This window comes from Hemitrygon akajei, chromosome 1 (genome assembly GCF_048418815.1).
Source record: "Hemitrygon akajei chromosome 1, sHemAka1.3, whole genome shotgun sequence".
In the NCBI taxonomy this organism is placed as follows: Eukaryota; Metazoa; Chordata; class Chondrichthyes; order Myliobatiformes; family Dasyatidae; genus Hemitrygon; species Hemitrygon akajei.
In genome coordinates, this window is record NC_133124.1 from 171,501,327 (window position 1) to 171,514,062 (window position 12,736).

The 12,736-nt window shown below is 47.6% G+C and overlaps 1 protein-coding gene across 6 annotated transcripts in view; it reads left to right on the plus strand.

Moving 5' to 3' along the window:
* Positions 1-12,736, plus strand: part of cblc (Cbl proto-oncogene C, E3 ubiquitin protein ligase) — a 52,926-nt gene that overhangs the window by 17,652 nt on the left and 22,538 nt on the right. For all 6 annotated transcript variants that reach the window (XM_073054750.1, XM_073054759.1, XM_073054723.1 and 3 more), the window contains exons 3-5: positions 9,105-9,251; positions 10,781-10,937; positions 11,293-11,414. In XM_073054750.1, coding sequence (XP_072910851.1) covers positions 9,105-9,251; positions 10,781-10,937; positions 11,293-11,414 — 426 coding nt within the window. The remainder of the gene's footprint in view (positions 1-9,104; positions 9,252-10,780; positions 10,938-11,292; positions 11,415-12,736) is intronic.

A 12,736-nucleotide genomic window follows, 5' to 3' on the forward strand; every position in this document is an offset into this window, starting at 1 on the left:
TAAATAACGCTATACTTTGTGTAGTTGTACTCCCTTTCCCAGCTAATGAAGATTCTTCACCTCCTTCTCTACCTGAGCCACACACCCGGGGATGCTTGTCCATTGAGGTCACTCTGTTCCTCAACACTCCGCAGGGCCGTTCCATTTGCCGTAGGTGACCTTCTGTTCCTTATCAGATCTCCAACACCCTGGATCAGCTCACATCTGCATCCACCTGTCCCTGCCATGGCCCACATTATTTACAAAAGTCCTCCTTACACTGGGCTCACTGGTACCTGTGACATCTGCCAATCCACTGATCGCACCTGTGCGCTTCGCACAGAAAGGGTCCCAACTGGCAGACCCCTGACCCTAGGCTTCCAGGTCAATAACACCACTGCCCCAGTCATCTCCCCCATCTTTAGTCACCGCCAAGTCTTGATGCCATGAGCTTGAGCCTTTTTAGACCGGTCTCTCGTGTCAAAGTCCTTACTGAAAGTCATGTATGCCTGTCTCGTCATGTCCAGTGTGGGTGGGGTCTTTGATTATGAAGGGTCTCGAAATGAAACGTTGACTGCTCGTTTCAACGGATGCTGCCCGACCTGCTGAGTTCATCCAGCTTTTTTGTACGTCTTGATTTGCCCACAGCATCTGCAGTGTACTTTGTCTTTGATTATATTGGCTGCCTTGCTGAGGCCGCAGGAAATTTAGACAGAGTCCGCCAAAGGGCTAGTTTCCATGATGCACTGGGTTGTTCTCACATCTCTCTGCAGCTTCCTGTGGTCACGAGTAGGGCAGTTGCTGTACCAAACTGCGATATATCCGGGTCGAATCATTTCTGTGGTTCTTCAATAAAAATTGTTCAGGGTCAACAGGGATATGCTGAAGTTGTTAAGCCTCCTGAGGAAGTAGAGGGATTGGTGAGCTTTCTTGGCTGTGGCATCTACATGATTAAGCAGGACAAACCAGGTCATGTTCACTCCGAGGAACATGAAGCTCTCAATCCTCTTGATCTCAGTAACATTACAGTAGACAGAAGCTTTCCGCTCATTCCCCTCCCCCCACCGAAGTCAATAACTTGGTTTATTGTTTTGTTGACCTTGAAGTGTGAATGACAGTGATGCTTCACTACCAGACCAGCTCAATGCCCCTTTTGTTTCTGGTTTGAAAGGACGAATATAACTACAGCTGTGAGCACCCAGTAACCCTGTGATCTCTGTCTTGGAGGCTAATGTCAGGCTGCCTTTCAGGAGGGTGAATCCTTGCAAGGTGGTAGGCCCTGATGGAATACCTGGTAAGGCTCTGAAAACTTGTGCCAGCCAGCTGGCAGGGATAGCAAAGACATTTTCAATCCCTCATTACTATGGTTGGAAGTTCCTACCTGCTTCAAAAGGGCAAAAATCATACCAGTGCCCAAGAAGAGCAGCATGAGCTGCCTTAATGACGATCATCCAGTAGCACTAACATCTAGGGTGAAGAAATGCTTTGAGAGGTTGGTCATGGCTAGAATCGACACCTGCAAGGATCTGGATCTCCTGCAATTTGCCTATCACCACAATAGGTCCACAGAAGATGCAATCTCAATGGCTCTTCACATGGCCTTGGGTTACCTGGAAAATACAAACAACACTGTCAGGATGCCGTTCGTGGACTATAGCTCAGTGTTTAATAACATCATTCCTACAGTCCTGATCAATAAGATTTGGAACCCGGGCCACTGTACCTCCCTCTGCAATTAGATCCTCCACTTCCTAACTGGAAGACCACAACCTGTGCAGATATATATTAGTAACTCCTCCTCCTCATGATCGATACTGGTGCACCTCGGATGTGTGCTTAGTCCACTGTTCTGCTCTTTCTCTCTACCCATGGCTGTGTGGCTCAAATGGCATCTATAAATTTGCTGATGATACAATCACTTTTTAGCTGAATCTCAGATGGAGATAAGCGGGTGTACAAGAGCGAGTTGTACCAGCTAGTTGAGTGGTGTTGCTGCAGCAACCTTGTCCCCAGTGTCAGTAAGACTAAAGAGCTGATTGTGGAATTCAGCAAAGGTAGGATGAGAGGACACAAACCAATCCTCATAGAGTGATCAGAAGTGGAGAGAGTGAGCAGTTCCAAGTTCCTGGGTGTCAAGATCTCTGAAGGTCTAATGTCCCAAGATATTGATGCAACTATAAAGAAGGCAAGGCAGTAGCTATATTTCATTAGGAGTCCGAGGAGATTTGGTTTGTCACTAAGACAAATTTCTACAGATATACTGTGGAGAATCTTCTGACAGGCTGCACCACTGTCTGGTATGGGGCGGGGGTACTGCACGGGACCAAAAGAGGCTACAGAATGTTATAAAATTAGTTAGCTCCATCATGGGTACTAGCCTCCATAATATCCAAGACATCCTCAGGGAGTGATACCTCAGAAAAGCGACATCCATTATTAAGAACCCCCATCACCCAGAACATGCCCTCTTCTCACTGTTACCATCAGGAAGGAGGTACAGAAGCCTGAAGGCACACACTCAGTGATTCAGGAATAGCTTTTTCACCTCTGCCATCCAATTCCTAAATGGACATTGAACCCATGAACACTACCTCACTTCTATTATGTCTGTTTTTGCACTATTTTTAATTTACCTATTTAATACACATATATACTTTAGTTGACATTTCTCTTTATTATCATGTGTTGCATTGTACAGCTGTAACAAATTTCATGATATATGCCAGTGATAATAAAGCTGATTCTGAAGTAAAGCTTGTTGTCATGCCGCCATTTCACTAAACTCTTAATCTGCTTCCTGTCCTCTGACTCATCAGTGTTTGAGTTACAGTCCACTATGTCAGCAAAGTAAAGCTGAAAGTAAATTTTATTATCAATCCCACAACGTACAAACCTGTAATTCATTTTCCTGCCGGCGTATTCAACAAATCTACAGAATAGTAACTGTAACAGGATCAACTAGGGCACAGAAAACAACAAACTGTGCAAATGCAAGTACAGACAAGTAGCAATAAATAATGAGGGCATGAGATGATGAGATCTGGAGTCCTTAAAGTGATATCACTGTGTGCGGCAACATTTCAATGAATAGGCCTGTGCGCGTACTTATCTCCTTTTGTTCATTAGTCTGATGGTTGTGGGGTAGTAACTGTTCGTGAACCTGCTGGTGAGTCCTAAGGCTCTCGTACCCTCTATCTGATGGCAGCAGCTAGAAAACGGTATGGTCTGGATGGTGAGGATCTCTGATGATGGATGCTGCTTTCCTATGACAGTATTTCATGTAGATACGTTCAGTCGTTTACCTATGATGTACCTGGCTGAATCCACTACCTTTAGTAAGATTTTCCACTCAAAGGCATTGCCAGTCGATACACTCTCCACTACACATCTATAGAAGCTTGTCAAAGTTTTAGATGTCATGCCAAATCTCTGCAGACTTCTAAGAAAGTAGAGGTGCTTCTTCACAATTACACTTGCATGTGGGTCCAGGACAAGTCCTCTGAAATAGTAACACCTATGAATGTAAAGCTGCTAAACCTCTCCACCTCTGACAGGAGCTCTGGTTTCCCTTTCCTGATGTCTACAATCAGTTTCTTGGCCTTGCTGACATTGAGTGAGAGGTTATTGTTATAATAAACAACCAAATTTTCAATCGCCCTCCTGTATGCCGATTCATCAGCAGCTTTGGTTCAGCCTAAGACAGTGGTGCCTTCAGCAAGCTTGACTATTGTTATTGCAGCTGTGTTCAGTCGCAGTCATAGTTGTAAAATGATTTAGAGCAGGGGGCTAAGCACACAGCTGTGTGGTGCACCAGTGCTGGCTGATGGAGACCGTGGAGGGGGATGTTGTCAATCCGAACTGACTGGGGTCCACAAGTGAGGAAATGCAGAATCCAATTGTACAAGGGGATATTGAGGCCAAAGTCTTGGAGCTTATCATCTGCAAGCTTGTGGACAGAGTGAGAGCAGAGTCTGGCCACACAGTCACAAGTGTACAGAGAGCTGTGTTGTGGGCTGCAGATATCAGAGTTTAGAATAATTGTGGTGGATGTGTTGCTGCCTGTGCTTACTGATTGGGGTCTGTTGGTCAGGAAATCGAGGATCCAGTTACAGAGGGAGACGTTGACATTCAGGGTCTGAAATTTGGTGGTGAGTTTGCTTGGAATGCTAGTATTGAAGGCAGAGCTGTAGTCAATAAACAATAGTCCAATGTAGTTTTGGATTTTATGCTGCTGTTTATCAAGTCATTGTTGAGGCCCACTCGGAGAATTGTGTACAGTTTTTATTTCCCATCCTGTTTTAGGGAAGACGTTGTCAATCTGGAGAGGATGCAGATGAGATTTACAAGGACGTTGACTGAACTAGCAGGCCTGAGTTACAGGGAGAGGTTGGTTACATTGGATCTTTTGTTCCTTAGAGACAGGAGAATGAGGGGTGACCACATAGACTACCCAGCCACCACGGAGGTCTCAACACCAGGACAGTGAACCGTCACTACACACTACATACATTTTAAATTACATCTTATTCAAGTATTTATGCGTCATGTATGCTATAAGCTTTGTGGGCCCACCATAGTGTTTCAATTGATTGTATATAAGTAAGGTTAAGTAACAATAAACTTGAACTTGAAATGTATAAATGTATAAAATTGAGGGATACAGATAAGGTGGATGATCACAGTCTTTTCCGCCATGGTAGGGGAGATTAAAACTTGACGGCAGAGGTGAGAGGGAAGAGATTGAATGGCGTCCTGAGGGATATGTTAGCCACCCAGACGCTGGCTGGTTTGTGGAGTGAGTTGCCAGAGGAAGTAGTTGAGGCAGGTACATGAACAACATTTATAAGACATTTGGACAGATCCCTGGATAGGAATGGTGTAGACACGTGTGAGCCAAATGTGATTAGTGTAGATGGATATCTCGGCATCGATGATTTGGGCTGAAGGGCCTGTTTCTCTGCCACGTAACAATGATTTCCCTAAGGAAGAACAAACGGGCAGGCAGGGCAGAACAGGAGAGGTTCACCAAGCAAGTTCCTGGGACCAGGGTTTGTCCCATGAATTCTCAAATCAGAAGTGCAAAGGGACTTTAGAGTCCAATTCAGGATTCCCTGAAGATTCATTTTCAGGTTGAACCAGTGGAAAGGAAAGTAAACACAATGTTAGCTTTCATTTCAACAGGACTAGAATATAAAAGCAAGCTTGTGCTTTGGGGTCAGACCACTTTTGGAGTATTTTGGGCCCCGTATCTAAGAAAGAAAGTGCTGGCATTGGAGAGGGTCCAGAGGAAGATCGTAAGAATAATTTCAGGAATGAAATGGTTAATATATGAGTATTTGCTGGCTCTGAGCCAGTACTGACAGGAGTTTAGCAGAATGATGGGGATTCTCATTGAAACCTACAAAATCCTGAAAGGACTAGTGGTCCTTGGACATACAGAGGATGTTTTCAATGTCGGGGAGTCTTGGGCCAGAGGGCACAGCTTCAGAATACAAGGCCATCCTTTAAGAACAGAGATGAGGAGGAATTTCTTTAACCAGAGGACAGTGATTCCTTGCTGTGGAGGCCAACTCATTGGGGATATTCAAGGTCACGGGGAGAAGGCAGGAGAATGGATCTGAGAGGGTAACTAATCAGCAATGATGGAATGGAGTAGCAGATGGGCTGAATAGTCTAATTCTGTTCTTATGTCCATTGGACTTCTGAGGAGCGACTGTGATGGCCTGGTGCCGACTGGGTGGTGCTGACAAGCCCCTGCCTGGTTGCACAGAAATAACAGGCAGCTTACCAACAGCTCCAGGGGAGGTGGGGGAGCCTGTTTGTTCACATCCTTCCTGCAGGTTGAGGCTTATCTCCTCAAGTAACTAGTCTGCCAACAGCCCGCAGCTAGAAACCAAAACCAAATCCAAATCAGGTTCATTATACCGAGGAATGTTGTGAAGTTTGTTGCTTTATGGCAGCAGTACAGCATGTAACAAAATTACTGTAAAAATAAGTATACAGTGCAAAGAGAGAGCAAAATAGTGTGATAGTGTTTATGGGTTTAGTGTCCATTCAGAAACCTGATGGTCGTGGGAGGAAGCTGTTCCTAAAATGTTAAGTGTGTGTCTTTAGGCTCCTGTACCTCCTCCCTGATGGTAGCAATGAGAAGAGGGAGTGTTGTGTGTGATGGGGGTCCTTAATGATTGATACTGCCTTTAGAAGATGGCAATAGTGGCAGGAGGGTGGTCCCTGTGACGGAACTGGCAGACTCTACAACCTTTTATGATGTTGTGCATTGGAGCCTGGATGCAAGGCAGTGTTGTGACCAGTCAGAATGTTCTCCGTGGTATATCTACAGAAATTTGTTAAGATGTTGGTGACATACAGAATCTCAAACCTCTAATGAAGTAGATTTGCTGGAGTGGCTTCTTCATGATTGCACCAATTTATCCTCCCCCCCCCCCCCCCCCCCCGATTCTCACCACCTTTCCCTGTTCGACCTCAGGAACTACAGCCCCTTCTGGCGAGATTCTGGCTGGCTGTGGGGAACTTCAACTTTCCTGATTTATTTACTCTCTATATCTGGGGAGGGCGGTCAATGGCACAGAACTGGGAGGGAGAATGAGCCTGATATAGGTGAAGACTCAGCAAGTGTAGGGAGGTGCCTGGAAGAAATTACACAGAAGTCATATGAGAGTACACTTTACAGTACAGGTGAACTGGGTTCAATTCCTGCTGCTGCCTATAAGGATGTTCTCCCCATGACTGCTCGAATTTCCTCCCACAAACCAACGACATGCTGGTTTAGTAGGTTAATTGGTCATCGTGAACTGTCCCTTGTTTAGGCCCGGCAGGTCTTGTTCCACTCTGTATCTTTATAAATAGAGATAGATATACTTAGATAAAGATTACTTCAGCTCAGTTGGCCCATACTGACCACAGCTTCCTCCCTGTGAGTGTCAGTTGACCATGTTTGGTCAATAAACCTCAAAACTTTCTTCTCCATGTACCTATCCAAACGCCTCTTGACTATCACCAGTGCATGCACCTTGACCACTTCCTGTAGCCGTTCATTTTAAGTGCTCACTGCTCTCTCTGTAAAGTTTCCTATCAGCTCTCTTCTAAATCTCCCCCCTCTCATTTTTTACCCGTGCCCTTGATTTTAGACTCCCCATTCCTGAGGAACAGACTGTGACCATCCACCTTATTCGAACTCCTCATGATTTTATGAACATCAAAGGTCACCTCTCGTTCTCCTACATTCCAGAGTGACCAACGTCTCAGTCTCTCTGGTCCTCATAAATCTCCTCTACATCCTCTCCAGCTCGACAATGTCTTTCCTGTAACAGGGTGACTAACACTGCACACAATATTCCAAGAGTGGACTCAACAGTAAATTAGTTGACTACAACACAATGCCCCTACACCCTAATCTCAACATCCTGATATATGAAGGTCAGCATGCTAAATATGGTCTTCACTACCCTGTCTAGTTACAAGACCACTTTCAGGGAACAGTGCAACTTGTAATCCCATTGCCCTGTCATTCACTGTACACCTTCTATCCTGGTTTGAATGTCCAAAATGTATTAACTCACACTCCCCTGACCACAGCTGGCAACCAGTGTAGTTACTCCTGGCCACAGCTGGTAACTTGTCCAATCCCTCCTGGCCACAGTGACCAGTCCCACGTCTCCTGACCACAGTTGGTAACCTATCCAATCCTTCCTGACCACAGTGACCTCAGCCCATCTCCCAAAATAATCAAGATTTCATTGTGTTTCATCTTAACGTGCTTCACACTCAAAAACAGACCTGAATTTAGTGTGATATGCAAACTTGCTAACTGTTCCACATTCATTCACATCTGGATGAGTAGTACATGTGGTATGTTTTTGTTACCACGGTCACTGGTGGCTGTCTGAAATGTGATGCTGAGAGTGTGAAGTCAAAGTTGACTGTCGTATGGATGAACAAATGCAATGAAAACTCACAGGCACAGACTATCAAGTACAAGATATTTCACAAGAAAAACTTTTCAAACGTCAATGATCCACGATTTTTACAAGATGAACATAATTCAGAAAAAAGTACATTGCAGTGTAAAGTGGTCACTGTGTTGCTGTACTGAGGTAGTGATTGGTCACTGTTGTTGTACTAAGGTAGCGATTGGTCACCGTTTTGTTGTACTGAGGTAGTGATTGGTCACTGTGTTGTTGTACCGAGGTAGTGATTGGTCACTGTTGTTGTACCGAGGTAGTGATTGGTCACTGTGTTGTTGTACTGAGGTAGTGATTGGTCACTGTGTTGTTGTACCGAGGTAGTGATTGGTCACTGTTGTTGTACTAAGGTAGCGATTGGTCACCGTTTTGTTGTACTGAGGTAGTGACTAGAGTTCCACCAGTTTGTTTTTAGAACTGAATGGTTGAAGAAAGTCAAAGGAAATTTATTATCAAAGTATGTAGATATTACCATATACTTACTGAAATTAATTTTCTTTATCAGAACATAGGAAATACAATACAATTTATGATGAACAATTACTGACAAACAACCGATGTGCAAAATAAAGCAAATTGTGGAGTTATAATACTGAGAGCATGAGTTGTAAAGTCCTTGAAAATGAATCTGCAAGTTGTGGAATCAGCTCAGGGTTGGGGTGACTGAAGGTATCCATGCTTGTTCTGGAGCCCGATGGGTAATATAGTTCCTCTACCTCCTGCCCGATGCTAGTAATGAGAAGAGAGCATGGCATAGATGGAGGGGGTGTTAGACGGTGAATGTTATCAGCTTGAGGCAGCGCCTCCTGTAGATACTGCTGATGGTGAGGAGGGATGTACTTGTGATGTATTGGGCTATCTGTCCACATTTCTCTGTAACCTCTTACATTCCTGTTTATTTGAATTCCCCCACCAGGCCATGATGAAACCAGTCAGACTACCTTCAACATGGCAGCTAGTCAGGTTTGATAGTCTGATGGACAGCATTGTCAAGATGGCATTTGGCACACTTTAGCTTCCCTTCTCAAAAGACAGGGCAGAGCTGGTAGAGGGGGTGCCCTCACCTCCCCTCCCACACTATGGCACTTCTTCCTCACTGTCCTTTCCATCCCCAATGATCTGTGGTTCATTTACCCCCTTCAGGCGGAACCTGATGAAGCTCTCGCTCATCTTCAGTCACATCTTGTCCGAGCTGCGAGCGATCTTTCCCGAAGGTCTGTATCAAGGAGACACCTATACCATCACCAAGGCAGAGGCTGCTGACTTCTGGAGACAGTCCTTCAGTAACCAGTGAGTTCATTGTGTGTGTGTGTGTGTGTCTGTCTATCTGTAGCATAAAGAGACAGGATAGTGTTGAAGCGGATGTGTAGGAGATGAGAAGAGCTCTAACTCTCACTCTGTCATTCTCGCTCTCTCGCTCACATAACCAACACCAAGTCACCCACACACTGTCCCATGGAACAACAAGCCATTACACATGTTCCCCCTCTTGGTCACACCCTCCCCCCCAACGCCCCTCTTCTCCCCCCCACGCCCTCTTCTCCCCCCCACGCCCTCTTCTCCCCCCCACGCCCTCTTCTCCCCCCCCGCCCCTCCTCCCCCCGCACCTCTTCTCCCCCACGCCCCACCTCCCCCCACACCCTCCCCGCCACACCCCTCTTCTCCCCGCCCCTCTTCTCCCCCTCGCCCCTCTTCTCCCCCACGCCCCTCTTCTCACCCCGCCCCTCTGATCCCCCATGCCCCACTTCTCCCCCCACGCCCCAACTCCCCCCACACCCCTCCCCGCCACACCCCTCTTCTCCCCGCCCACCCCCCTCCGCCCCTCCTCCCCCACGCCCCTCTTCTCCCCACGCCCCTCTTCTCCCCACGCCCCTCTACTCCCCCACGCCCCTCTACTCCCCCCACGCCCTTCTTCTCCCACCCCACTTCTCCCCCCACAGCCCACTTCTCCCAGCACGCCCCACTTCTCCCCCCACGCCCCTCCTCCCCGCCACGCCCCACTTCTCCCCCCACACCCCTCCTCCCCACCACGCCCCTTTTCTCCCTGCCCCTCCTCCCCACCACGCCCCTTTTCTCCCCGCCCCTTTTCTCCCCGCCCCTCTTCTCCCCCACGCCCCTCTTCTCCCCCACGCCCCTCTTCTCCCCCACGCCCCTCCTCCCCGCCACACCCCCTCTTCTCTCTCCCACCGCTCTTCTTCCCGTTGTCCATGGGTACAACAAGTGATTTCTAAGAATGGTGGTTCACAGAGGCTTTGGTGTGTTGTGGAGATGTTAGAATTGGAAATGATAAATAGTGATTGTCATTAAGTACTGTATTATTGCAGAGTATTGTTTTACTGTGATATTTTTGCATTTGAATAAACTTATGTTAAAGTATGGAGAAGACACGTTGCAGATGAGGTTTGATGTGGTAACCAAAGTGACATCAATCACTTATGTGTGGATGAAGAACAATTTTCACAGCATTAAATCTTCTTCATTCCCTTTCCTCATTCCCTTGCCCCTCCCTCCCTCATTCCCTCACCCCACCCTCCCTCATTCGCTCGCCCTTTTTCTCAATCTCTCCTCCTTATTCTCTCCAACTCCCTCCTCATTCCCTGCTGCCTTTCCCTCCCCTCCATTTTACTCTACTCCATCTTTCTCACCACACCCACTCCATCCCATGCAACCCTCCTCTCCTTTTCTGCTGCGCCTCCTGTCTGCCCATTCTTCCCCACGCCTCCCTTCTCATCCTTCTCCACCACCAAATCCTGTCCTATACCCTGCATCTTCTCTCCCCACCCCCTCTCCTTCCCTTCACCCCTTTCTCCCTTCCCTAGGAGCATCGTTCCGTGGGCGGATTTCCGGGAACATCTATACCGCATCCACCCATTTGGCGGTGGAATGGAGTCCATGGCACTTCGATCCACCATCGACCTCACCTGCAACCAACAAATCTCTGTCTTCGAGTTCGACATCTTCACTCGCCTCTTCCAGGTGGGTGAGGCCTCTCCATTCCAAACACAGCCCTCTATTCTCCCCCCCCCCACCGGTGCTCCCTTCCCCTGCCCCTCACTCTTCTCTAACCCCCCTCCCGTCTGCCATCAGCTCCAGACTTGAAAAGCCCTCCAACCTTTAACTGTGCATCCCTCAGCCTCTGCACCTCCCCTCAACTTCACAGCCCATCTCACCCCTACTCAGCCAAGCTATCAAATGACCCCCGCAACACAGGAGGTGGGGAGAGGAGTGGGGTAGGGGCGAGTGGAGAGGGTGTGGGGAAGGTGAAAGCTGGGGTTGAGGGGAGGAGTGTGTTATCAAGCGTCCCCCACTTCTTTTCCCCTGACCCCTACAGCCATGGATGACACTCCTGAAGAACTGGAATGCACTGGCAGTGACCCATCCTGGTTACATGGCCTTCCTCACCTACGACGAGGTGAAGTCTCGGCTCCAGGCATTCACCCACAAACCTGGCAGGTGAGTACAGGCAGGGGACATTCTGGAACTGGGAATCCCTTGGATTACTCAGCAAGGGGCGGGGGGTGGGGGGGTTGAGTCAGCATGATTATTCAGTGCTTTGGGAGGAGGCAGGACCCGGGGAGTGAGTGTGTAGGCCAATGCTGAGGTCAAAGTTCAGTACAGGGTGTGGTTACCGCCGTCCATCACTGTGACCCCCAACATGGCTTCCTGTCTCTGTAACCCCTCACCATCCCTACACCTGCCCTGTCTCTGTAACCCCTCTAGCCCCTACACCCCTCCCCACCTCTGTACCCCTACAGTTCACTACACCCCTCTCTGTCTCTGTAACCAGTACACCTTTCCCAAATCTGTGACCTCCTACCATCCCTACACCCCTCCCCATATCTGTAATTCCTACACACCTCCCTTTCTCTGTAACCCCTCCAGCCCCTATACCCATCCCCATCTCTGAAATCCCTTCCTATGGGATCCCGTGCACTATGCAGCCCCACTTAATGGGACAGCATAAAATTAAGATAACGTGTTGGTGTTGTTAACTACTAGTAACCCGTTACTGATTGTTAATAACCAATAATCTATTTGGGTTAGTGCAGATGGTAACCATGCTATGCAGACTTTTATTCAGTAGGTAACTGGTTGTCTCATGTTGGGAACACGGATGTCAGAGTAATTTGGTGGGATCTGTTTGTCATGGGTCCTGAGAAGCTCTCTCATACACACACTCTCCAAAACCCAGCAATAATTATCCTGCTGAGTAATGACTCCTCAAGATTGATCTTCAAGGTTAAGGAGACCACTTTGTGTTAATATTTGATGAATGTATCAACTAGCTTCAAGTGGGTTGCTAGGTAGACTGTAGTTTTCCAGGGTCACCAGTAAGTCGTGAATGTAGGTGCATCCACTCTGTGGTGTGCACCTGTGTGTCTATGTTTGTGCGGTGTAAAGTGTGTGTCTTTATGAGAGTGTTTATCGGTGTATATGAGAGAGCAAGGGAGTACACGCGCGTGAGAGAGAATGAGTGTGTGTAAGTGTGTGTGCACACGCATGTAAATATGTGTGTGTGTGTGACAGAGAATGAGTGTGTACTGCTCCACCACAACCTCCCCCTCCCTGGTGCTCCTTACAGGTCAGACAGCATCAGTGAAGGAACTGTCTGCTGTCTGACCTGCAGTGTTCCTTCAGCACTCTGTGTGTTGATCAGACTGGAAGATGTACAAGAAGAATTCAGCCAATTGCCCCATCTAGTCTGCACCGCCATTGTATCATGGCTGATTAATGATCCCTCTCGACCCCGAACTCTTGACTTCTTCCCGTAACCT